The sequence below is a fragment of the Fringilla coelebs genome, assembly GCF_963513975.1.
Source record: "Fringilla coelebs genome assembly, chromosome: 4".
NCBI classification, from domain to species: domain Eukaryota; kingdom Metazoa; phylum Chordata; class Aves; order Passeriformes; family Fringillidae; genus Fringilla; species Fringilla coelebs.
Window position 1 is genome coordinate 67,751,069 of NC_140032.1, and position 27,719 is coordinate 67,778,787.

General features: G+C 40.2%; 1 protein-coding gene across 1 annotated transcript in view; it reads right to left on the reverse strand.

The window, feature by feature from the left end:
• The window catches only part of AFG2A (AFG2 AAA ATPase homolog A), a gene marked incomplete at its 5' end in the record, with an annotated part of 161,995 nt that overhangs the window by 103,920 nt on the left and 30,356 nt on the right, over positions 1 to 27,719 (reverse strand). Inside the window, 3 exon segments of the mRNA XM_084204934.1 lie at positions 9,368 to 9,494; positions 21,217 to 21,296; positions 21,687 to 21,740. Coding sequence (XP_084061060.1) covers positions 9,368 to 9,494; positions 21,217 to 21,296; positions 21,687 to 21,740 — 261 coding nt within the window.

The following is a 27,719-nucleotide window of genomic DNA, read 5'->3' on the forward strand; positions in this document are numbered from 1 at the left end:
TCTGAGCTAACTCTTACAGTTGCCCATACATTGAACTACAGACAGCCTAAAACACACCCAAAGTTTTGTTATTATGCATATCCAATCCAACCCTGAGATATCCAGTATTCTAGCAGTCATTCACCAAATTTGTACTATTTACAGGAGATGTTAGCATCTCACATGGACATGGAGAGCCCTAGCTCTGCACTTCACTGCACATCAGTCCTTCCACACACCTTATGAAATGATACATTATTAATGAGTCACCTCCCTTTCCTCCTGTGCTACATTATTACACTACCACATTCAGCTTTATGTTAAGAATTTAAACTAAGATCTTAGAGAAAGAAGCTGTCTTTCCTGAACAAACCTATTGTCTTTCAGTGTTATATATACTGCACAGGAATGGTATTTCCATTCATCCCTGAAAGTATGTGCAGCACATGTGTAAGACATCCAGCTTTCATCACTGATGGAGCAAATAGAATTTAAAGCTGGATCTCCTCTAACACAATAAAAATTTGCTAAAAATCAGCTGTTGGAAATTCTGATTGTAATCTCCTGTTTTTCGTTCTCCCCACAGAAATTTCACAAAGAAATGGTTCTAACCAACTGAAAGGATTAATGATGGCATCTAATATCTATAAAGAACATTAAAGATTACTAAAATCCTTACTGAGAAACAAGTGCATAGCATCTAATCCCTAAATTCAGCTGTTCTTTAGAGTCTTTTACTGATGTAAAGAGCTTGACTGTATTTCAGCTTGCTCATTATAAAGCTCTAAGGTTCAGAGGTTTCCTAAACCCAAAACAAGAAGTGAAAAGTTCACAATCTTGAAGTGTGCAACCAAATACTGGCACTGTGTGCCAGTAACCTCATCCTCCCAAGCTGCCCTTGGTTGTGACTGACACCAAACCAGTGACCTGTACAAAGCCAGGCCTTCTATTTCACCACAACTTCCCTTTTTACTGGAACAGCTCCCTACCCTATTAGGGGAGAGATAACTATCAACAGTTGATATAGAAGTCACTCAACATTTTATATTATAAAATAATCTATTTAGTAGCTTATGCTATTCCAAGCTTTGACCTTCTTGTCCTTTCCAAGCTGGCTGGCTGCCTTAGACTGATTTGTTTTGTAATGCTCCAGTCAAAACATTTCAGCTGTTGCATGAGAAGGAGACCAGGAAAAATGTCGCTTTATTTACAGTTCTTAAAATTAATAAAAGTCTTTCACCCTAACCTTTGGAGAGAGGTCTTGAGACCTGACCACATTACAGAGGCCTTGAAACATCTCAATTTGAAAAGGCTTTGTGAGGCTTCTTGACATTTTGTAGATACCTTTTCCAAATTTTGCCCACTCAAAGACTGATCCTACCAAGGCTCAAGGAGTCTGCAGCCCATACTGGATTTAAGCTCCCAAAACGACAGCAGGGAAGCAACTTATCCCCTTATTGGAGTTGTCTGAATACAGTCAAGCAAAAGGAGAATACCTGATATGAAGAGAGAACACATTGAAAGCCAAGAGTCTGGACACTGGAGCAAAAGCACTCTTTTGTTGTCAGAAAATATCCTGGCTAACAGGCAAAAGTCCCATTCTTGTACAGTAGACCCCACAAAAAAAAATAGCAAAGCATTAGGCAAAGGAACTCAATGTTGTCAATTCATCACATATTTCAAATCAACAAGTTTTTTGTGGCAGACCCAGAGGGTCCTGTACTGCTGATAACCACAAAGATCTCAGTATGACACAAAACAATGAAACCTGATAGTTCTCCCCCAGAAACTAGTGATGGTTCATCTGACTGTAAACAGTGTTAATCAGAGCTCTCAAAAGCAAGGAAATATGAGTATTAAGGTAATTGAAGTAGAGGCAAATCGTAATGACTTGCAAAAATAATTTTCTAAATGAATGCAATTTCATTAATCGTGCACAATGCACACATCTTTAATTAATGTAAACAGAAACTGCATTATGAGGCACACACAGATGAATGAATGAAGATTGCAGCCAGTTCTTAACTCATGAGTGCTTGACAAACACAACATCCTCTATAATGCTATTTTAATATAGCATACACAAAAAGCTGGACAAACACTATGCATTTTGCATCCACAAAGAGGAAAGCTGGGCAGAAGACCAAGTGCAAAGCAAGCTCTAAATGTGTCTGTGGCTACAGCCCAAATACCCTAACTGCAGCCCTTCCTCGAGCTTCTGCAGCTCTCAGTATTACACTTACATCCCTCTCAGCATCACTCCCGTAAATATTTAAAACTCAAGGCTGTTTGAAATGTCTCTCCTTTAACTGTTATCACCACTCTAATGAAACTAATTAAATATTACCAAGACTCATGCCATCCAGCACACTGATTATAGAATATAGTGCCATATTGCCTTGCTGTACTTTGCTTCTCTGCACTTTGCTGCACAGGTACATTATGCTTAGTCATAAAATCAGTGTTACTTCTCTAGATTAAGTTTTTTGCTTTGTCACTAAACCTACATGAAGAATAGACTTGATCTAACCCAACAATGAGGAATTTACACCCAGTCTATGTGTACTGCTTACATGCCCTTCATTTTTAGAGACATTATTCATTTTAACCCCAGATGTTCCCTTGTTATTTTAGAAATACAGCATAATTTCCATGTCACTGTTAAAAAAAATCCCCCACACAAAAGTAACAAATCAAAAAACCACAAACCTCCAAAACCACACCTGCTCTCACAGTTACAGACTCATTGAACCAGGACAGCATTTACACAACAGATATGAATCCAAGAGCCTGTCCAAGTTCCCACTGTGTCCAGAGGCTGGCTAGCACCCTGTGTACCTTAGCTGGACTCTGTGACCTCCAGGCAGGAGGTCTGAGTAAGAACAAACTTTGGCTCATGGCCTTTACCTTTCCATCTCTGGAATGAAATAAATACACATTGATACCTTGAAGGAAATTTTCTGGCATGTGCTGCAGGGAAGTTTATAAAAGTATAAGTGATGCTAAAACACAGGACCGAGCTGATGCAAGGAATGCTTCCCACTCTAAGCAACAAGAGAAGGGTGTATTGAACTCTTCTGGTCTATTTGAAGCAGAACTATTATATTTTTACATATATTGTCTAAATGTATGTTTTCACAGACAAAATAAAGCCAACTTGTCCTGGCCCTATAGTATATCTGCTAAAGGAGAAAATATGCAGACCAACAAGTTTTCCCTCCAACCTTTCTTTTCAGGCAAGTAATAAATCTTGAGTGAAAAAGTCACTGTGCTCTTCAGCTGTCACCACTAAGATTTTGTTTTTAAAACCGTAGCAGCCTTAAGGCTGATTTACTACTCAGCCCTCCACACTCTGACAATTGAATAGTTGGAAACAAAAATCACTTTTGCACACCTGGAAATATTTTATTTGCTGTGCTCATGAGAAAACAAAGTTTTCATCTGTGAGGAAGGAGGCAGGGGGGAAGGGAGACCAGGAGATTCAGGTGAATCTTAAAACCTAGCTCTTGACTTAAAGAGATACAAATATATATATATATGAACCCCAAAACTACCTCTGCATAGTAAGAGTGGTCAGGATCTTTAGAAGCCGTGGATTCTCTACGCAATTCAGCCTCAAAGTCTGGAGGTCTCAGCCCCTTGAAAGTCTCAGCCAGTAAACAACACTGCTCATCAGCTGTATCAATTCAGCCATTTCAGTTTGGTGAAAAGAACACAAAATTTTTTCAATTATTTCATTTTACTCTTTTGCTCCTTTTTTTAAGTAAAGGTAATAAGCTTCTAATCATCCTAAAATGCAAAGATCTGCTATTGATAAAGTTGAACCTCTAAAAAACTTTACAGAGCACCTCTTTGTCCCAGTCAGAGTTGCAAGTTTATGAAAATTAAGAGGAAAAACTCAAACACATACCAGAGAAAACCAATTGATGGAAAATGTGATAGTGCCAAAATTGTGAAAGTATTTTAGAATATCTGATCCTTTTTTCAATGTCATGTAGTTTGATATCATTTTTCCCCTAAGCTTCATTTTCTGAAAATTTATTATATGCTCCAGAACAATCTTGTCTTCAAAAGAAATCCCACATCTTCTGTTATTTCAAAGAGTCATACTTGCACCTGGACAAGATGATGTAAATGCTCTAGGTGCTGGCTGACTGAAAAGGAGACCCACAAAATCTCATTCGCTGTTTTTAATCCCAGGGTTTAGCAAGAATACGAGGAGTGTCCTTTGACAAGCAGAGAGGTATTTCAGCATTTAAAATAAAATAATAATAATTAATGGTTCAGCAGTGTGGAGAGATGTGGTGATTGCGTTCCCATACAATTCCTATTCCGAAATACTGCATCGCAAGAATACAAGAGGTGGGAAAGGCAAATGTTCCTGCACCATTTCCTTCTAAAAGGCACCCAGTCCTGGGTCCCCTGTCCTCCAAATCTGGATGAAATCTGCACTGCTGAGAAATGGCAGCAAGAGACTTATCCCCCTTTCCTCACCCTGCTCATTCCCTACCACTGCAAGACACGTGATGGACTATGTGGCTACTAACTCTACAGTCCTACACAACATTTGGGAAAACTGAAATCCTACCAAGTCAGAGTTGTAACACAGGAATAACCTTTAGTGAAATGTATGTGGGCAAAACAGAAATCACAAACAGGCAAATAATAAACAGGAGAATATGTGACGTGGCACTGAAGTAAGATTGTGCCACTGCATCACCTGCTTTGTAACGGCACATACACATTTCCAGACAACAAGGAATAAATGTGCAAGATACTTTCCTACTCCTTTTAACCTGTAAAACTGCAAACTTAAATATTTGAATGTCTTCCATGAGCCTTCAGAATGAGTGAACTTTGATGTTTTTAAAGAGCAAAGATTATTCACTTTTGCTGAAGGCAAGAAATTATAATTTCTTTACTGATTCTGCCAAATGGTTCTAAAATGCATTTTTTTATCATCATCAAAACAAGCCACTTTAAATTAAGATTGTCCCATAACTACAGAGTAACCAACATTTTGAGGGGCAGATCAATTTGATATATCTCTGCTTGATTTCTCTGCCCAGAAGACTCCTTCAAATCCAAGTGAAGCATGGGGAAGGGAGTTTTATTCCCTTTCCTCATGCTTGGCAGTTGCTAGGAAGAATATCAGCTGCAGTTCTGTTTTATTTTGTTCATGCAACCAGAACAGAAAACTCAGTGTTATTCACGTGACCCTTAAACAAAATAAGCTAAATTCAAAGCCAGTGGTTAATAGAATAAAGTCAACAAAGCTTACATAAAGAGCAGCAAAACTTACAGGTGATGGAAGAGGAAAAAAGTAAGGAGGAAGGCTAGGGAGCAGAAAGTTTTTTAAAAGCAAAATAAACATGCAAAAGGAGGCAGGAAAAATCCCCTGCACCGGCACAATATGCAAAATACATGTTTTTATAGCAACAAGCAGGATGGTTGGAAATGTGGAGCCGAGCACTGCCCTCCTGTGCTAACAAAGAATTTGCAAAGGTTCAGCTCTTCAGTATTCTGGTACCAGGAGAGCTTCCAGTTTAAACTACACTGAAGCCCGTGAATGCAGACAAAATCCAGACCATCATCAATCTGGAGACAATGGGCAATGCTGACAGCACAGCCTCCCATTAATCTTCATTTGTCCTACCACATCCTGTCATTCTTATGCAAATAGCATATTTGAGGATACTCTTTTCTGCGCCCCAAGATAAGGAGAAGTGAAGCTGTCAGGAGCACCAGGATGTCACCCTGTACCACGGGCCATCCCTTCACTCAGCACCTCACCTCGTGTTTTACATCACAGCTAAAGTGTTTGACATTCAAATGTGACCCAGCAGGAGGGAAAACCATCTGATGCAGCAACGTGCATATTGCTTCCTTGCTAAAACATTCACCGAGGTCCCTGGGGATCTGACAGTCTCCCTTTTTTCCCTTTTTTGCCAATGGAGTTTGAAATGCTGCTTAAGAGGGGGAAAAAAGATATCTGTATGGGTAGGTAATGATACCAATTCACCCTTTTAACACCAGAAGTAAGCCCAGCACTAAAAGACCAGGAACACAGGTTCCACTGCGAAAAAGAAAAACAGGGCATACAAATCCTGATGAGCTGGTACTAGTGTTCTTCCATGGAAATCTGTCACACCACACTTGGAAACTTGTTCACATGTATGTTTGGACAGAACATTCACTTCAAGCTGATCAATTTATACACAGGGTTCAAAAAACTTTATGTGGGGATGAGTGATCTCTCATTAGGACAAATGATGCATAGGAAAAGACAAACAGGCTTTGAATCATAAGCAGCTCCATAAAGTTGCTGCTACATATTTTAGGCATGAAAAATCTCTCCTGAGTGGGTAAGTCACCAAAAGCAAAAGGCAGTTTTTCCAGTTATTGCTCATCAATTCTGCTTATAGAATGAAGAAGAAAAGGAAAGATTTTACTATTATTACTGACTCAGAGTGTTTTGTTTCTGTATCACTTTCAAAGAATGTTCAGAACATCTTGTTCCAGAATATTTCCCTTCCAAGAGAAATCACTTTCTGTACCATACATGGCTGAAAACAGTACGTGCTGGGTTTGTATTCTTACAGAAAATAGAAACTATTCCAAAGTCTCCCCCCAGCATCACATGAATGAGATGCAAAGTAGCTGAGACACAAACATGAGACACAACTTTAAGATGCAGTATTATTTCAATACAATCACGACATTTTAGAGAAATAAGTTATTAATAGGCATCCATGACAAGCCCAAACAAGTTTCCCATTACACATAACTTTGTATAAAGTCTGACTCAAATCTATTCACTCTCCAAAAGCAATGTACTGTAGTGTTTGCAGGGATAATGAAGTCTGCACTAGGCTCTGGGGAATACCCTTATATTTGATATCCCCACGTGCTGTTTGCAAATTACAAGAGATTAATCATCACATCATTGTCAGTTAAGCAGGAGGCACATAAATTAAAATGCTGGATGGATTGTTACCAATTTTGCAAGCATAAAAACCTCAGAAAACAGACATTCCTCAAGCATTTCTTGATCTGAAAACTGAAAAAGTCACAAAAAAGCATTGCAGACATTTTCTCAATCCTTGGAAATAGAGAACAGAAATTGCATTGCACTTTAATACCATATGGAAAAGTCATACCCTCAAAAATTACTATATAGTCACCATACCTACCTATGAAAACAGGACATTCACTCTTTGACATACATAACTATTTCCAGATAAAATATCAATTTAACAAATTCTTACCTTCTCAAACGGATCGCCAATTATAGAGTAAACTAAAACCCCTACTGAAAGATTTCCCATTAGTGAAGTACAAATGCTTTCTGGTATCATCTTCTTTCTTCCAGGGAAGGGAAAAAAGTACAACTCATGCACTGCAAATATTGCATGGACCCAGGAAAAGACAAGGGGGATGGTACAGCCTGTCTGGTCTGCATAACAAAACTGTGTTGTTCATTCTTAAAAAGTTCACTATTCCCATAAAATTCATATGTACAGAAGACACTACATTTTTATGCATCATATCAAAATGAAAACTTTCATTCCCATGCTAAGAGGTGTGGATTTGCATCTGGAGTGATATAGGTACAGTACATAGTAACTTAGGTTCTATCCTAAAGTCCTCTGTGTTGCTGGGTGGCACCCTTAACTCATGGTAGTTCTGTTCCAATTTTGCCAGTATTTCAAATAAAACCTAATATAGGAGAAAGCAGTGTTCACCATGTGCCCAGGAGAAATCCAGCACAAGGGAGAACGACATAGAACTCAATTTCCAAGCGGTGATGGAGACAACACAGTAGAATGCTGAACTGACACCAAAGGAAATTTCCCTGCTGTTCACCAATCAGAATGTTTTCAAATTCAGCTTAGTCTTACCCCAAAGAACAGTTGCCAAAAAAACTCCAAACCTGTCACAGCATACATCACAGTTGAGATGGCCACAAAACAGAGTGTCACCATACAATATCAGAAGGTTTCAGCCCACACAAAGTAACACCACACCACTGCAGAAGGCTGCAGGCATCTGCCCTTCTTGTCCTCATCCCAGCCTTTTATCCCCCCACACTGATGCCCTGCACCTGTGTGCCCTCTGTTCCCTTCGGTGGTTGGTCAGTGCCCTGGGCACTCGTTACCTTTAATGGCATTCACCTGCTGCTCACAGCTGTAGCTCATTGGGGATGATGCTCAGCCACAGCCCCACCCCAATCACCCCAAACTGCCTTTTGTCAAATCAATTTGACGAAAGTGAAATCTTGAAAGTTTCAAACTTGCACAAGCACACTTTTCACTGATGAGTTTTATTACCTTTTACTGAAAACTCTCTGCTAGTTCTGCTTTGCCATGGCAGGTTCGCAGCTAAATGCACAAAGTAAGCTCTGAGGAAGCCTTTGTCAGGTCTTCATCAGCTGTGTGTGGCTTCCTTCAGCTCAGAAGGGAAGAGGCTGTGTTCTGGAGCCAAAATGCACATTTTTTTCTCAAGACTTCATGCGCATACAAACCATACCTTAAACATATACATTTCATATGTACTTTATGCCTGAATGCTCCATGAAAAACATAAAAGACTATTCCAAAAACAGCTTAGAATGTGAGAATTATTCAAGAAACTAATAAGAAACTCTGAAAATATAATAAAAACTTAATTCATTACCATGCCATCAAATTCAATAATGTGAAGGCGAAAAGCTGCGGAATAAAGAATCTTACCAACACTACAAATCATATCTTAAAGGAAATCACTTCAGACTGATCCATCTACTGCACTTAGCTGTGAGAAGACACGACAGTGCTAAACTGTTTTAAAGTGGATTTTCTAGAGGGCTGCTGGGTTGGGTTTGTGCTTGGATGTTTTCTGCAGTAAGCATTACAACCCTCCAGATTTAACAACTTGAAATGTTCTTGTCACACCAGCAGAGCTGCCATGGGATTTGAGGAGAAATTTCCCTGTTTACAGTTGGTAACTGAATTGCTGAGACACTTAATCCTTGAAAGGAAGTAACTAATGAAACCAACAAACTCCAGCAAACTCCTGCATAAACAAACACAACAGAAGCAAAAACCACAGCAGCCGTTTGACAGAAATGTTGCTGCACTAGTTCAATGAGCTTGGCTTAAGGAAAGCTTCTTCTAGGAAACAGATATTTAAGGCTACCATAAAACATTTTTTTTCTGTTAAAAATTCTGTACAGAGAGGAAAAAAAGTGAGGGACATGGACCATTGCTCTGCCTTGTCTTCATTTCCAAACTTCAACTCTTCATCATTAAGTTGATCAGACAGCAGTTTGGAGACTAAGAGGATGGAACTATACAAAAATCTGGTCTTTTCAAGAGGAACAGGATATAAACAGTGCATCCATTTGTACCTTGTCTATCATGTCCGGTCTGTTCGTAGCTGCCAGGATTGTCACGTCCTTCAGCTGTTCTATCCCATCCATTTCCGTCAGCAACTGAGCCAAGACACGGTCTGCTACATTCCCAGCACCTGAAGAGCTGATTTACAGAAAAAAAAGTCACAGCATTATCATTGCCTTCCTAGAAATAGGAGAAAGGAAAAGATACACTATTCTTTCCAATTCACAGGGATGCACCTTTTTGCCTTAATTCTTCATAACATTTATTTTCCTCTTCAACCTCTGAAACGGCATCAGTGATATGAAGTGACTAAAACTAAATCAGAGAATTTGAGTTCCATAGGTTTTCTTGGTATTCAGCAAAGCAACTGAGATTTGGAGGGGTTTTTTTATTATTGCCCTGCTATGGAGGTTGTAAAGAACTTAGCACAATGTGGGTATCTGGAATAAACATTTTTAAGAAAACTGAATTCAAGCTGCTTCGTTACTAGTCAGACAAACCTTCATTTTTAGCACCATCCAAGTAAGAGCTTACACCATCCTATGCAGTATAAAAAATTAGGCAGTTATGTGTTTTGCAGAGTTGCTCTACATTTTTATATTCTCTCCATCATGTGAGAATAAATTGAGTGTTGACCAACTGCCTCATAATTGCAGTGTCAGTCCTTTAACTCTGTTTTCCAGACACCAGAGAAAAAACCCAACACAAAAAACCTGAAAACTCCAGCTTTAAAATCACCAATATGTGAAAAACCTCAGCAGACAAGCATCAAGTATTCCCTCTGCTGAGAAGGGGCAGGGAAATTGAAGCAGGCTAGGGACAGCAGCTGGAGATTGTACCAAAAATGTGAGTTTTATCCTCCTTGGCCAGAAACTGAGAATCCTTCTCTTGGCACACACCAAAATCTCAGTTTTCCACACAACCTTCCCCTTTGGATGGCAGGCACACACCTCCATCATCTTTCACCAATGAGACTGCTCTTCCAAGGCTATTCCCTCCTCTGCTGCACAAGGGAAGGTTTTACTTCTCTGCCCTTAAATAGGCTCCTTTCAATACAATTTAATTTAAAAAATTAATCTCTCCAGTTGTTCTGGATCCCTATAAACTAAGAAGCAAAAAGAAGTCTGATACTTAAAACCAGACCAGGACTGAGATAATTTTTTAAACTCAAATTTTTTGAAAGTCCTTTTCCAAAAGTCCTATTTAAGGCTTATAGAGATAAATAGGCACCTACATACACAGAAGTGCAGTACGATCCTCCTGATGTTTTCATTTTCCAAAAAATAAAAAAATTAAATATACTAAAATGTAAGTGCTTCAATTATTTCCATCAGAGAGTGCACAAACACAGTTGTACAGTTACATACAGATATATTGCTGCAGCACTGCCACCACAGTGATGTCCCAGAGCCAAAGCAACAGCAATGGCTCCATCACTGTTGTACAGCTCCAAATAAATCCCCTAACTTTCCTATCCTACAACCAGTTCTGCAATTTTCCAGAGCACAACAGTGAACTTTTCACACCCAGTCTGGAAAACATCTTAAAGGAGCTATAATAAATGTTGGCTAAGAGAGTAAAACATCTAGGTTGCTAAGAAATATTAGAGAAGGGACTTGGGTTACCTGGTTGTCAGATTCTGGAGTTTCTGCAGCCACACTGGAAATTCCCAAGCCATATTTGAGTATTTCTAATGTACCCATGGGTCACAGTCCCACTGACTTAGAGAGGGCTGAGTGTGATAAAACACTTCAGGTGTTGGACATGGATAGCAAATGCTTTTGGAAAGAGACACAGCTTAAAGGAAATTAAAATCAACTTTGTAACATTAGCTAGTCTCAGTAGGGATCCAGGCCTCCCATCTTGCATGAGTTTCAATTTTACTCTACTTTATACCCAACAGACTGAGCAAAAGAAAATGCTAACCAAAGGAAAACATAACTGTAAAACTGGGACAAAAAAATATTAGCATTATTTGAGATGATCTGAAGCTAGAAGACTTTGGAAGAGATGCTAAACTTTTCCTTGTTTCCTTAAAAAAAAAAAAAAGAAATATTTCATTTTAGAGAGAGGTGGCTAGAACGGATATTACATCTTTCCCCAATATAAACATTTCCCTTACAAGCTTCTGACTACAAAAAAAAACCAACAACAAAACAAAAAAAAAAAAACCAAACAAATACAAAAAACCCCAACAAAACAAAAAAAAACAACAACACATTAAAGATGTGCTTATTCTAAGGAAAATCCCCACAGAGAAATGCACTTTGCAAAGACTTCCACACAACTAGGGCATCATCAGAAAACTGAAATTAGGCAATCACTCATCGTATAACACAGCTCAAACAATAGCAGGGCTTGTAGGACATTATTAGGGGCATTATTATTATCTCTTAAAAGCAAATTAAACAATTTTAAGTCCACGCATGCAAAAAGCATCAATAAAAAAATCAGTATCAAGTGAAGAAGTCCCTGGTTCCTATGACACCATGGATTTCTGATGTCAGTGCTTTTATTTACACAGTTCACTAAGCTATCACACCATTTTAGCAAGGCCTACAATAAATGAGCTTTTGGCTGAACAGGACACCCTATAAAAATCCCAGGCAGGCATAGGGAGAAATCTCTTCCCCAGCTGCTGGGAGCTGCCTCAGGGCCACGGTGTGCTCCGAGAGCTCCGGTGCTGCCCGAGCCGTTCATTCCAGGGGTGACACGCAAGGATGCGATTTTCCATTTTCCCATGCTTTCCCACCAGGCTTCCAAATTAACACAGGCAACGTCCATTAAGGCTGCCCGGAGTTTTGACGCAAGCAGCAGCCAGAGAAACAAACCACGATTAACCCTCCAGTCCCACAGAGGCACTGGTAAAACCAGCCTCCAGCCAAGGGGCTGCCTTGGCCCCCCTGTGCCTCCACCTGACCGCCACACGTTGATGTCATCCTCACAACTGCCTGGAAATGGTTCTCCAAAGGCACGTCCTGGTACAAACTAATTTCCTGTCAACACGCTGCCTGCAAATCCAGGCAGCCAGAGCTAAGCCCCTCACATAATCCACGCAGGGCCATGTGTGTGCACGGCTGTGTGCACCAGGAGCCGTGCCCCAACCAGAAATACCTCTGAAATAAAAAATGTGTGAGCAAAGAGGAGCCTGCCTGAGAGTTTCAGGCAACCGCTGGCGCTGCCCTAATGAAATACATTAGGCTATGTGTTGTTTTAATTTTTTGCCAACCGCACTTTATTTACAATTCTCAGTGAAGTTTTTAAAGGTAGAGAAGGTAATTACAGCAGTTAGAGATAGAAATCCTCCTGTGTGATATTCCAGCTAATCCTGCAAGTGTCCCACCAGTCTCAGACAAAGCACGTGTGCACTCCTGCACATGCACTCAGCTTTCAGAAAAGACTTCTGAAGCCCGTCAGGTAAGACTATCCACACTGAATATGAAAGACAAACTTCTTCTTGGTATTTTACTTTGGCTAAAGGCATTCCCAATACACATTTTGGCAGAATAAACCATGTATTCTACAGTATACCAAAGACTCACAATTAATCTGAATTAATTCTGCCTTTGTCCTGATAGATCAGGAGCACCAGCTCCAACATCAATATAGCAGGAGAGGGCTCTCCACAGCTTTTATTTCTATCTCCTCTGGCTATATCCAATGACCATTCAAGCCAGCTGGATTCATGTATCAGTGGGCACTGAAATTTCCCCCTGGACACCTTAAACCACTCTCATACTTCTTCCAGGGGATATAAAAGCAACCACAGCCTGATCCTATCACTGCACCAAGGAGTACATACAGTTCACAGCTTATACAGATCTTCAAGCCAAGAAGATTTCGTTTCCAGACATAACCAGATGTATGAAATCACATTTAAATCTGTTACCCTTCCTGCTATAGGCATTTTTTTGACAGAAACTTCTTGTTTTGTACACTTTTACTTATTTAATTTCCTTTCTCCCTCCCCACCCTTTTTCTAACAGATTTTTTAATATTTGAAAACTAAAAACAGCCAGAGAATGCAGTCACTGTGGTTTCACCCCAAGATGAAATTTGGTAAGCACCACCACTGTGAACTAAAACAAACATACATTTGCATCATCTGACCATCTAGAGCACTTCTGAAAAAATACTCATTTCACTGGCTTTCCAACACCAGATGTCATTCTCACTGAAAAATGTATTTAAGTCTCTACCACCACTTAAATCTCATAAAGGAGAACCAGTGACTCTCCATCCCACCATTGACTTCAATGGCTTGTCAGAACACCTTGGCTTCAGAATCAGGACCTTAATTTAATTATACTGCTAAACTGTAGATGTGGAAATGCAGGAAATCTTCACACACTAACATTTTGAGAGCTATTAACATCACAGCAACTGTGAGGCTGCAAAAGCAGGAGGATGTCTGGGAGGACCCCTCTCCTGCACAGCTGACCCTACCTCAGGCAGAGCTGTGAGGTCAGAGACTGACCTCAGGAGAAGTATCCAGGATAAATTACTGCAGATGGATTAATCCCCACATAGCTGAAATCTATAATGCAGGTTTTGTGACAAGGGCCCACTTCTCCTCCAAAGCATCCCATCGGGCAAGATTTACACACGGATAAAACCTGGCTTTATTATTTTTCCCCCTCAAACAAAAGAATCGCAATCATAATCAAAATTTACAGGTTTTAAAAATACTTGTGGACGAAGTATCATCTCAAATAACCCTTTCACTGAAACCGCTGGAAATAATTTCATATCAAAACAAATGTAAAACTCATTGACAGGACAAAATGCTCGGTATCAAAAAAATGTGAACAGGTTGAAATAGACCCTCCTGGCAGGACTCTCTGTGAACTACAGAGGAGAAAGGTCCCTGAAATACAGAAGCGCCCTGCCAGCAGACTCCCACGCGAGAGCCGCCCCGCTCGCACGGCCTGAAGGATTTTTATTGAGTCTGACATTTGCGTGGGGGCTGCGCAGGGGGAACCTGTCAGCAAGGAGCACCTGCCAAGGCCGGCTTTTCCATCCGGCTGCCGCGAGCCTAATTAACTGTCACACGCTTTTACTGCTCTCCCTCACCAGCTCGGCTGAAACACGCCTTTGGCAGGTTAAGGTTTTCCACAGCACTTGAAAAATAAAAAATTATCTACTCCAATAGCATTACCAGGAAGACAGTAACTGCAGGACGGTCCCAGATATCAAATTTTGTGCAAAAATTCCATCACTGGGGCATTTTGTCCAGCAGAATGGACGCTGCCATAGCAGGAAAAGCAGGCTTGTCAAATATAAAAAAAAATAGTGGGCCAAACTTACTTCTGTGAATGTTGTATCATGTGAACGGTACAACTTCAATGATCATTATTCAGACCACTACAGATACTACAGGTCTGGATATTGTTAAAAAGCCTAAGAACATACAGCATGCAAATCTTTAATATTATCACCTAAGGCTTCACTATTCATTGAAAAAAAAAAAAAGGCAAACCCCAAAACATTCTAGTACACAAGCTCCTTTAGTGCTCAGACAACAAATCTTCCTCATGGGAGGGAATTTTCCTGCCTGTGTGATGAGGAAAACCCTGCAAGAAGATGATCCTCAACCCTTCCCTCTATCAGCACCTTACACTTAGATGCTGCTGGACCCTGTACACACCAACTGTATCAACTACTACCCACCATATTGTTTCATATCTTCCCTGTGTTCTCAAGCACAAAATACAAACACCACAGAAGGAAAATATCCAGAGGAAACCCAGGCAAAGCATGGGAAATTCAGTCTGGGTAGAATATTTATCTTCATTGTCACCTCCATGCCAAAAGGATGTTTTGCCAACTGTCGATTCACCAATTAAATGCAGTTCATTTAATTTGGTTTGCAAGGCATTAGGAGAGCACAGAAAAATAAAAGAATTCCAAGTACTCCTTGAGTGGTCTCTAGCTTGCAAGCAAGCTTTCCTAAAAAGATGATGAGCTTTGCAAAAACAGGAAACAGTGCTCAGCTGTCAAACAAATGGCCTGCAGGCAGTTGCAGACACATCCTAATTATCCTTCACAGTTGTGTAAGCAGCCTCTTCCACTCACCTAAATTTCTCATTATTGCAGCTTCCAAAAGTTAATGAAGTAGGCCCAGAAAAATGAAACACAGTGAAAGGAAAGAAAGGGAGGAAAGGAGCCAGCTTGAGACAGTTTTGGAATCAACAGGCTTTCTTCCAGAGTGCTTTCCCCAAGCACATCTCCAAACGCTTGAGTGCCTAGGTGGTGATCCATCACCCATTTCCATCTGCTTGGAGCTAATTCCAGATGCACATCCATGGAAGACTGGCATTAGCCCGCACCTGCAGCTTGCCCTAGCACTGCCTGGCAGACAGGAAGGATGCCATCATGAGTTCTCCTATTCTGCTAACACTGATGTTGCCTTAAAAAAAAAGCAATGAAACAAAATAAAAAAACAACCCCAAACCAAGCACACACCTGAAGCACAGTAAATTTCCCACTTCCTTTCATTCTGTTTTTCTCAGCATTTCTCCTCTGTGCATTCCTGGAAGTTAATCAAGTTTAAATCTGTAATCAATCACGTCTACCCGGCAAGCAAGCACAGTTTAAGCTGTAAGTATTTTAGACCTGGAAGTAACTAACTGGACTGGATTTCATTTCATTATAACAATATTTATGTATAATAGGTTCACTGTTCATAAATTTTAGTTACAATTATGTTCCTCCTGCCTATCATTAAAATGATGACTTCAAGAAAAGGGTTTATGGATCCAGTCCTGCTTTCACTGATGTTAGTGAAAGTCTCTATTGACTTCAAATATCCAAATTATAATGTAGGCTGAGAAGTTAGAAATTATTGGGGTTTTGTAAACAAAAAGGAAGAAACAGAGATTCAAAACCACATTATGATACAGGATTCTTGATAGCCAAAAGCACTAACCAGATTACTTTAAAATTAAAGGGATTGCAGACATTTACTGTATACACACATGAACTATGAGTAATTTGTTAAAACTGCTCTTCCAAAATCAATTACAAGCTTTACTGGAAAATAAAATTGTTTCAAAACTTTCCTCTTTCACCAGTCTTTGCTAGGCCTAAAATAAAAGCTGGCACTAGGGACGCAGCTTTTTTCCCCAGACAGTATTTGTGTGGATAACAAATTCCAAAACTTTAAAGAATTTATACAGCAGCCACAAAAGTTTTGAGTGCCTCAATTCTCCATCATATGCAAACATGGCTCAGATGTTGCAGGGAATCAGCTGATGTCCCCCAGCTCTGGGACACCAGTGCCAACAGAGGCCAGAAACACAAAGTTCTTTGTCTGAGCTGAACAAGAAGTGGGTCCCTCATAACAAGCACGGCAGGGGGAAACTCCGTATCTTCCAGGTATACTTCGTTCATGTCCTTCTGTCTTTGCATGAGAAATATCAGAGGGATAATACTTCCTCCAGCTTCAGTACTGCTAATTACCCTGTGCAAGGTGGATTTCTGCCAAAATACTCTCCCTTTTGCTGCATCCCTACAGAATTCAGCCTGTGGGTTTCATTTCTGGATGCAACACACTGAGCTCCTTCAATGACAGATGCTGCCCATTGCATCAGGGAATTTGCACAGGCACTAAAATACAATGACAAGTACAAGTGTAGAGGATAAATAAATATGAGCTAAAATATCCCAGAAAGATGTCTTGGTTTAAAAAGAGAAGATTTATCACTATCCCTGTTCAAGGCAGAGGTGGTACATTACAGAAGAGAACCTGTTTCTCAAAGGTTCTTCTAAAAGCCTGAGAGACTCACAACTTGAGACTGCAAAAATTTTAATACCTAAAGTGAAAACAGTGTGTCTTTCAGTGGCTCTGACTATTTTAAATTGTGGCTTAGGAATCTATCTATCCTTCCCCCAGCATACAGGATAATATATTTTCCCAAAAAAAGCACCATCATGCTGTGGTTTCAGGGGATTGGTACCAAAGTCCCTCCACTTTGTCACTTCCATCCTCACTCTAAAAAGGTTAGCAATAATCATCTACCAACTTTTAGCCTCCACATGTCAAAGGCAAGGTACTGATTTTGTCCCTTGTCTGCCTTTTCTTTCTTCCCCTTGGAAAACAGAATTTATCAGTGCCTTTCACAGCAGTCTGCAGCATTTCCCATCCTACATTACAGAGACTTGCAGTTAAAGGGGAAATGCTTTGCTTCTGAAAAACAAGAAAAGGATGTCTCTTGCCGAAAAATCCTAAAAATCCTACTTATATAAACAATGTCCCATTTCCAAAGCACGGAGATTTCTGAAGTTCAGCAAACAGACTGTCTGCACTGCATTTACACAGACCCAAGTTCATTCATCACTTTCAAGTCTAATTACCAAGCCATTTCCCTCTTGGCAACCCCTAATGGCCAGAAGAATTAGGTTTTACATGGTCAGGATACGGAGGGTAACAAATACCCATAACTCTCAGCAGCTGTGTAATTTGTAAAGTCTCCCAAGTTTTGTGCAGGCACAGGATTACTTCAAGGCAAACTTTGCTGCTCACACTTTGCTCTATCTGGACCAGTCCTGCTTCGGTGCAATCTGCCCTACAAAAAGTTATAACAGCATCTTTCAAAAGTATGGGGAAAGCAGAGAAAAAGTCATAATCTGCTTGTGCAAGAAAATGCTAACTAAAACCACAAAGCAGAGAAAAAAGGCTCCGTGCATCTCATGGTTCACCTCTCCTGCTGCATGACTGAAGAAGTTTTCCCTTTCTCAGTAATTTCTCCTCTTCAGACCTCACTGTGACGCATCTAACTTTCTACCATCTTTTCTGCTGAAGGTTTATAATTTTTTCTTTAGAAACAGTCATGGTGAATGCCTCCCTTTTTCTCTACAGTCAGGCCACTGAGCCACAAATTTTTCATTTTCAGTTCTCTCTAAACTTACTTGAACATCTCAACATAAATCAGAAAGAAATGGAAAAATCCTCCATGAGCATTAGAAGCTTAGAGTAACAGAACAACATGAAGAAGTGAACACAGCTCAAAGTATCTTTACATCTTCACTGCCACACTGGAAACTCAAGAATCAGAATTCAGAATCACTCTCTCAGCTTCTTGCATCAAGGATCATCAGATCTTTGTCTCAAGCTCCTTACATTGAACTATTTTTCTTCAGAGTTGCAGGATTATATTTTAATAAACTGTCCTTAAAACTAGTATGTATCCTGCCCACATTCTTAATTCCTTGATCAATATTTATTAGTGTGCCCACTACATGCAAAATAGGGAGGGCATGGGCAGACAAGGAAAAAATCCAGGAGCTTTGTTCATATCAATAAAATATATGGAACTTCTAAGCAGGCTGGATAAGAAATAAACTTTCCCAAATAAAACATTTTGGCAGTGAACAATGTTAATTACTATAATTTTTGCTGACTTCAAAGTACTGTTAGCTCTAACTAATAAACACACACAAATAGATTTTGTAAACCAAAACTGCTACACGAGAGTTACATTAGGTAGCGTGTTAGATGTATTAGAATTATGGAATGAATTACGGCTTGGGAATGTGCAATAAATAAAAAACACTGTGGCATAACTGAGTGTAGCCACGGTATTCGCACAATGGCTTGTGCAGTGACAGAATCCACTACCTGATGCAAAGCAGTTATCACAAATGGCCCAAACAAGAAAATTCCTTCACTTTCTTTGTCTACCTCTACACTTATTTAATTACAAAATCTATTTGTTCATATGCCCCTGCTGCTGAGAAGGGATTGTTTAGTGATCTCTACAGAAGGCTGGGAGCAAAACAACCACAAGTTTTGGTCAAATCTAAATAATGAGTTAATGAATACTTGGCAGGGTGCTTTGAAGAACAAAAGCATTAAGGGATTTACTCAAGGTTATTTCACATCTATATTTCTGATCAGAATTATAGGTAAAATTACTCCCACAACTTAACAGTTTCAGATTCTCTGGATTTCTGGACATACCCTGGTAGGATCAGGAGAGGCTGCCTACCCAGGAAATATGGAATGTAGCACATTCTGCACAAAGCCCACAGCATCCTATCAAGGATTTAAACTCTCACAAAGCTGTATCACCGAGTGCTCTTCACTGCCAAGGCAAAGAAAACTAATTCAGCCAACAGAGGGAATGGGGAGACAATATAAACAGGTGTTTCCTTGAAAACTTCAGCACAGTCAGTAATAGTACAGGAAATGGATCTCCAGAGGCCACAAATCGTTAGCATCTCTAGTGCATTTGCAAATTCCTACTGTGCAAAGTCAGCCTGTAAAAAAGGGCCATTTTTAATAAGTGCCTTGTCTGGTTTCCTACACCATTTAATTTCAGATGAATTTTATGAGAACTCTGCTACATATTTTACCTCCCATCTGGTTCAGATTTGACAATGAAATATTTGTGTGTCCCGCCCTGTTCTTTTTAAAGCTCCAAAACCAGATGTCTCCAGCACACCACTGCAGCAGGTCACACCACATTCTTCGGCAAGCTGTGCCAGGACTACTACCCCCCACAGACAGTCCCAGGTAAGGTAAAATCAGGTTGTTTACTCCCTAAAAAGGCAAACAAACAAACAAAGAAATTCACCACCTCCAGGGCACTGTGTGAAAAAACTCTTTAAAACGTATCATAGCTTAACCTTCCAAGAGGTTTGATCTTCATGAAGTACTAGTTCTGGAAGCTAAACACATTAACAATTACAGCAGGGGATGATTTGTTTTTGTCCTCTCCACTGGCTTGATTCAAGCAAATAATTTTGCAATTTCTCTGTTGCTTCAGTGCATAGCACTTCTAGGAAGCTCACAAATTTCACAGCTGCAGACATTGCACATGAGAAGGACTCAGAAGAAAACATCTTCAATCAGATTTTGAATTTTCAAAAGTAAGAATGTTCATTTCTTAGCAGCTTCACAGGGCAGCTCTATGCTACACGTGATGCCACCTCCTGTGACACAAATAATTTATTTGTGTCACCAAAACATCAAAATTACACCTGTTGTCCTTTCCTGTTATCCTTCTTGCAATACAGAAGAAAAAAGAAAAAGAAAAGGGATGCTGAGGGAGCTTTTTCTCAGAAAAATGTTGAAGTTTTGATGTGCCTTCAAACAGGACAAATACTTTCTAATGCACCTACCTGGTAGCGTCTCATGCATAATAAAACAGTATAAAAATCTTTATTGCAACAGCAAGTAGCAGTTACACTTATAATGAGGTATCCCCCAAGAAAGTCCACTTACAGAGCCTGTCAAATTTTAAATGCTGTAGTGGCAACTAAAAACTGCAATAATCTACTTCAGACATGAACTAAACATCTCTTGGAACCATCACAAAGCAGGATATTAGAAAAAATACTATTAGCTGCTTGCACAATAATCTCTTCTTAATGTCACACATGAAAGGACACAAGTGTTCCCAAATCTTTTAATGAAGTTTTTCCAGTCTTGCAAAACATTTAAACATAGGTGTAAATTTAGTTTTATGAGTATTCTCCTTGGAAATTTGTGTTATGTAGCTTATGATCCTACTGTTTGCTTGATGGAGACATCAAATTAGGCCAGGGCAACAACCCTGGGAAAAGAAAGGAGTTAAGTCACTGGAAATAAAAGGTAAAACCACAGAAAAGAGCCAAAGAGCATGAGAACCAGTAGATTCATTCCTGCTAATGAGATGAGAAAGGAGGAACTCCATCAGCTTACCTGTTTATGCCAAGTTAAGTAGGCTTGAGTAAAAGTCACAAATTACCCTTCTGTATAAAGAATGAAGATATTTAATAAAATAATTCTAGAAAGACAAATAAATTTGTGAATGTACAGTGTAAGAATAATTTATCAGGAAATAGTGTCTGTTGTTTTTCTAACAGGATTACTTACTTTCCCCTTTCAACTGCCAAGGCATCTATTTCATCAAAGAAGAGAATTGAAGGAGACACTGCTCTGGCTTTCCTGAAGATCTACCAAAAAAAAAAAAAAAACAAACAACCAATCAAATACCCAGTTTTAAGCAAAGGAAGCATTTACAGTACACTATTAATCCCTGCACACCTCAAGAGTGACAGAGCTTCATGTAACAGACATCAGCCTGTCTTGTCTTGGGTTGTTTCTATTTTAAAACAGATTTTCTTTTAAAGAGTAGTAAAAGCTGCCACAGGATCCCAAATTCAACATGTATCATTGCAGGAGAAAGCTAAATATCGCTGCTGCTTCATTTTCTTCTTTCCTTTTTTAAGCTTACACCAGAAGGAGTTTTTCAGAAAGTTTTATGGTAACCTCATAAGCAGAGAAGAATTTGAAAGCCAAGGAAGCTTTGTATCTAATGTTATCCACAGCCTGCCCTTTCTCACCTCTCTCACTGCTCGTTCAGACTCACCAACGTATTTATTCATCAACTCAGGCCCCTGAAAAACAGACAATTCAAAAGCATGATACATTTGTATAGAAAATGACTGAGATCATCTGCCAGTGCTACACTGGTCACACTCTGTTACAAAAAATTCTGAAATTTTGTCATTTGTAAGCCTTATGGGTGCATTTTTACTTACCCTCTACCTGTACCAAGCTTTCTCCATTTATTTTAGTACCTATGCATGTTGGTTAGTCCTCTCATCCTGATACTTCTCCAGTACCTTCATGAGAAATAAAATTAACCAAAAAAACAAATGCTGTGAGGTTCTTAATAGTGCTCAACAACAGCACACCAAGGGGCTGCTAATCAGCCAGAAGGACAAATCACAGCAAAGCATTTACTTGCACTCTCAATCTGCATCCTGCCCAACCAAGCACCACAGCAGTGACTTAAACCAATGTTTAACAGCATTTCTTTGAACCTGACACTCTGCAGGTGAAGCAAGAAGCTCCACTGCAGCACACCTGAAACCCATCCCTAGAAAGGGAGCTGTTCAGTGCCTGAGCTCATGCACATTCCTGCTGCTCTGCTGAGGCTGCCAAGCAGGATTATGAGTGCCAGCTGCTGTGGTGCCTGTTTATCCTCACAGCCCTGTCCACCAGGAACAGACTGGAGACCACAGGGTCAGCATTCCAGTCTTAAACAAGTACTTACAATTATAAAAAGTAAAACAATGGCAGATTCTCAGAGTATTTTCTGTTCTGCTGCATCCTGTAAGATAGGCTGCTTAAATAATGTGTCCTAATGGGCCTCAGCTTCTCCTGGGATTGGTAATGACTCATTGACTTCAGCCTGGTTTGCATCAACATTGACCTGCAGCCACAAACACGGATCATTATCTGCTGCCCTGAACCAAAAGAGCCAGTGGCTCCAATCTATTCAGGCAACAACAGGTGTCCTTGTAATTCCCCCAGAAGAAATAACATCCTTCACAGTCAGAAAGCTGAACCACCTCCTCCCAGCTGTGGGTGCCTTCAGGTAACAGCCCGGAGCACAGGGCACTTTAACAGCAGGTATGTCAAAATTAAGAATGTGTGGCAGACACACATTCATGCACTGGCAATGACAGAGCCTCTGTTACAAGCCCTCTTTGAATGGGACCATCTGGACTTTGTTCCTAGGTCAGTGGAACACAGATTCATCACTCTAAAAAAGCAGCACACTGGTTTTTGCAGCCTCCCCTCTCCACATTCATTTTCATTCCTGCAGTAACAGTTAATGCACTGACTTTACCTTAACACTGGAAAACACCTGCGCTCATGTAGGGGTAAAAAAATATTATCTGAAAAGCAAAGCACAGGTTATCTGATATCAGCAAAGCATCAAGGCGTAGACACCATTTTTATTTCTTTCTTTTCAAAGAGTTGTCCTTTATCCAAAGGACCAGGTGTGTGCAGCAGCCAGACCTAGAGCACCACACAGGCCAAAGCCACACTGTAAGAGTTGATGGAGCCAGCACTGTGTGCTTTGCCTGTAGGAAAGGTAAATTATACAATTGGCATTTTTTTCTTTCAGCAACATCCACCCTTAAAGCAACTGCTGTGGCAGCTAAAGTGTCACCTGGAGGCTCCAGTGACTGCAAAATTGGAGTCTGGTGGGTACCTATGTGGAAACAGAATTATTCAGACACAAAACCAAGGAACGCAGGAAAGACAGAAGGGAAAAACAAGGTGAAGAGAGAAACACAAAAAACAAGGTGAGAGAGAGAAGCACAAAGCCTTTTGCTGCCATTGACATCACCCATGAGGAGCGTGGAGCAGTCAGTGAGGGCACTGCAGCTCAGAGACAGCCCAGCTGCTCCAGGCCCTGCTCGTTCATTATGTTCAGGGCAGATGAGGAATCCGATAGCACGGCCCTGACAAATCCTTAAGGAACGAGAGCGGAGTCCTCTCTTTCCATCCAGCACTCTGTCACAATGAGAAACCACTGCAGACTCTACCCACAATTATAGATTTCTCTCACTAACTTTTCCTTGGAGCCTGTGGACTTTCTCTTTCATGCCCTTATTCCCATAAGTAATCTTCATTCACATCAGTATTCCCATGGAAACCAACATCACACGCATCCGTGCCAACAGTGTGCTCCTCTCCTGTGACCCAACATCAAACAGCCTGACATTTTCTTTTGTCTCAGCAAAAAAACTACCCTATTTGAGCTTTAAGGTACAATATAATTTCAGATGCTTGTAGTTTTATTTTTAATTAAGCATTAAAATATGATGAAGGCAACATCAAAGCAATAAATACCATTTAAAATGTTTCAAAGAGAATTATTTTGAATGCAACTTTTTGCTGTAAGCTTCAACATGAAGTTTTTCTCCATTTTTCTCTTCATTAAGCAGCAACTCCAGGTGAAAGACCACTACATGTTAATGACCTGTGCCTCTTTGTGGAGAATTTTCATGAAAATTAGTTTGAAAGTCTCTTAGTTCACCCTTCATGAGGGATACCAGAATTTCATTTGAGTGTCACGTTTTTTACTGCGGGCAGCTCAGAACCCTTATTGTCCACGGCAAGAAAAGAAAAGGCTCCAAAGTAAGACAAAGCACACAAGAAGAGGAGGAATTGCTGTACAATTCAATCATGCAAACACTGAAAACCACAACATAAAAACTAGAAATGCTCAAAGCAGCTGGAGGTAGCAAATTAACTGGGTGAGCTCTGGTCCCACCTGAGCTGAGCCTCTCCCTTACCCTGTCTGCACCTGTGCTGTCCTTTAGCTCAGACTGATGGCAGCTCTCATTTGAAAAATAAATCTGCAGGGCAGGCAGTCTGCAGGACACCAAAAAGTCACCTGCTGGCAGCTGCTACAGCTTCTCATTTTCACAAAGCTCACCTTTAGCAGACTTTGGAGGCCACTGAAGAAATATCAGAAGAGTTTTTTTATTTTATTTTTCAGTGCTTTTTTAAATGCTTTAAAAATCAAATGACATGAGCTTGACTTAGCTGACATTTGTTGAAAGATTATTTCTGGACAAGGGGTGAGCATATGGATTCTTTTTAAAAGCTTTTTATAGCTGTTGATAGACTGACCAAGAGGTGCTAGTAAAAAATGGGCCAGTTTAATGCTGCATAGCTCCGTTCTCATCTGCAACAAGTCATCTTCCATACAAGCAGACATGAAGAAATAAAACCTGTTTCTTGTGGACATTTGCAGAGGGACTCCAAAACCAGCAAAAGATTTGGAGCAGAAAATTGGCAGAAGTAGTTGTAGCTTAGCCATGCACATAAGCATTTGTGAGCTAGAGTCCAGACTGACAGTAAAAAATCTGCCAATTCAGGTCCACTGGATACTGCTGAGGTTTCTTTATTCAGCCTCAAAGTAGAGTTTCCAGGCATAAAGACTGCTTAAAGACTATTCCATCCCCACTTACAAGATACATCCCCCTGTATCATGAAACGTTCTACTTGCTTACGGTCGGGATTGGATGAATTTTAATTTCTTTTTTATTTTAATAAAAACCAAAAATTTCTTGCATTTAAAATATTATCAGAATCAACTCTTGAAAGATTAACTGCACAGAAGGTAAAACCCCTGTATACATGCAGCAACATGAGATAAGCTTGTGCACACATGGTTTTGACAGAAGTTGTCAAAGCGTTTTTAAACTGCAAGAGGGACATTTGCTATCCCTGAAGTTAAAGAGTATCCCTCATTTTTCTGAGCAGGGCTTAAGACCACTTGCAGATTTTTTCCACCACTTGGGTAGGAAATTTAGTCAGTGATTTCCCCTACATGTTGTTTTTTTTCACTTTTTTGACAATCAGGCAAGTAATGCACTTAGGCTTTCTGAGTCACATGGGCACAGCTCCAGATGTCTCCAGCACACAGCTCAGTCTAGACTCTTCAGAAATGCTCTGATAACCTCACACACAGGTTCTGGGCTCTTACACAGACACATGAAACTGTGTTAGCCACAGAGCACAATTCCTATGTTCTAAAGATCCAGCCAGAAAGCTTTTATCACATCCAAAAGATTACTGCTCTAGATTATTACTACAAGATAATGCACAATTCCTTCTTTGACATATTCAAAGCAGAAATGATCAGACATTAAAAGATCAGTCATAAATAATATTTAATTTGAAATTATGTCTCTAAAATCTCAGAAAAGAACAAAAAAACAGTACAGAGGTGCCAAAATTCTTTTTCAACTGTTCACACTGTGTTCTTAGGGCAATGTTCAGCACCCACAGTCACACACTGGCATTCTGAGTTAGACATTCACATTAACTGGTTCGGGCAGACAGATGTTCACCTCTCAGGTGCCATATGCTAATTTCTCTTAAGACTGCAGGAGAAGCTTAGACATCCAGCTCAGAGCAGCAAAGTTTGATCCCACCAATACCCCCTTGATAGAGCTAAAACCAGCATCTTTTTTTAATTCTTTCCAGTCTGGACATTGAAGGTGAGATAGAGTCATGGAACCACAGAATGGCCTGGGTTGGAAGAGTCCTTAAAGATCATTTAGTTCCAACCTCCCTGCCATGGGCAGAGACACCTTCCACCAGACCACATTGCTCAGAGCCTCATTCAACATTACCCAGGGATGGGCAATCTACAACTTCTTCGGGCAACCTTTGCCACTGCCTCACCATCCTCACAGTAAAGAATTTCTCCTAATCTATCTAATCTAAATCTAATCTGTTCCATTTCAAAACCATTCTCCCTTATCCTGTCACTACATGCTCTCAGAAAAAGTCTCTCTCTATCTTTCCTGTGGGCTCTGTTTAGGTTCTGGAAGGCCACAATTAGGTCACTCCTAAGCCTTCTCTTCTCCAGATTGAACAATCTTAATTCTCTCAGCCTTATGTTCTGCTCTAACAACACCTGAGAGACTCAGAAATTAGTTATTGAGTCCTTTGGCACTGTAATCTCCATGGCAAAATGCTATTTCATCCCTCCCACAGTCCAACCAAAGCAGCACATGACTCAGGGTGGCTGCAGGGAAGCGAGTTAACAAGATAAACACTGAAACTTCCTTTATTTTAACAGTAAGGTTCTTTCTAAGGAGAGGCTGTATGTGTGTGATTTGGTAATTGGTTACGCTGCATAGAAAAATATTTGCTCAGAAAACGCATTCTATTTGCTTGTTAAGAATAAAGCCTGCTTCTTCTCTTTCAGGGCCACTTCAAGATTTCATCTGCATCACTCCCAGCTTCTCAGCACATGGAAATCCCAGGCTGAGCACCGTGCACCATTTTAATCACTTCCTTTTCCTCTGCCCTGCATTCCAGAGGACCTTAAAAACTTGTTGACACCTGTCTGGGGTTGGAAAACTTCAATTTCAGCAGGTGCTTGTGGGCTCCAAAGTATGTAAGGGAGCAAAGTGGCAAAACCCTGTTATCCCCAGTCCCTGCAGTGGAGTTGTAACAAGCAGCATGGTAAGACTGCAAAGGCAACTAAAATATCCAATTTTCTTTATTGCCTAGCCTCATAGTCCACTTGTTTGCCATTTGTCTTAACCAGCAAACTCCAGTGACAATCTTCTGAGGCTTCTTTACACAAGACAGAAGCCAGGATTTGCACTGCAGAATGAACATTGAATTACTGCATGCACCAGTGCCTTTGGAGTGCCTCTGACATCATCAGGGCAGGATCCATGCAGGATCAAAAACCACACAGCAAAACCACACTAAATGAGCCACCCCTGCTGCAAAACCTATTTGCTGAGACTTCACACCTCCAGCAACACTCCATTCCTCCACTGGTAACTTGAAGAGAGAGAAAGAAACTAAGTGCTAATAAAAAATACATTTGCAAGGTAATTGAGAAGGGACAAATAGATAGGGATTATATTTAACCATTTTCTGCCTGCATATTCACTTTTGATAAGCTTATGGTAAGAATGGATGAATGATTTATTTTTAGTTGAGTACAGTATGCAGAAAGCTTCAGGATTAAAAGAGCTCAACGTATCTCAACTTGTTTTCCCTTGTAAAAAATGTCAATTTTTTCAAACAGAGTTATT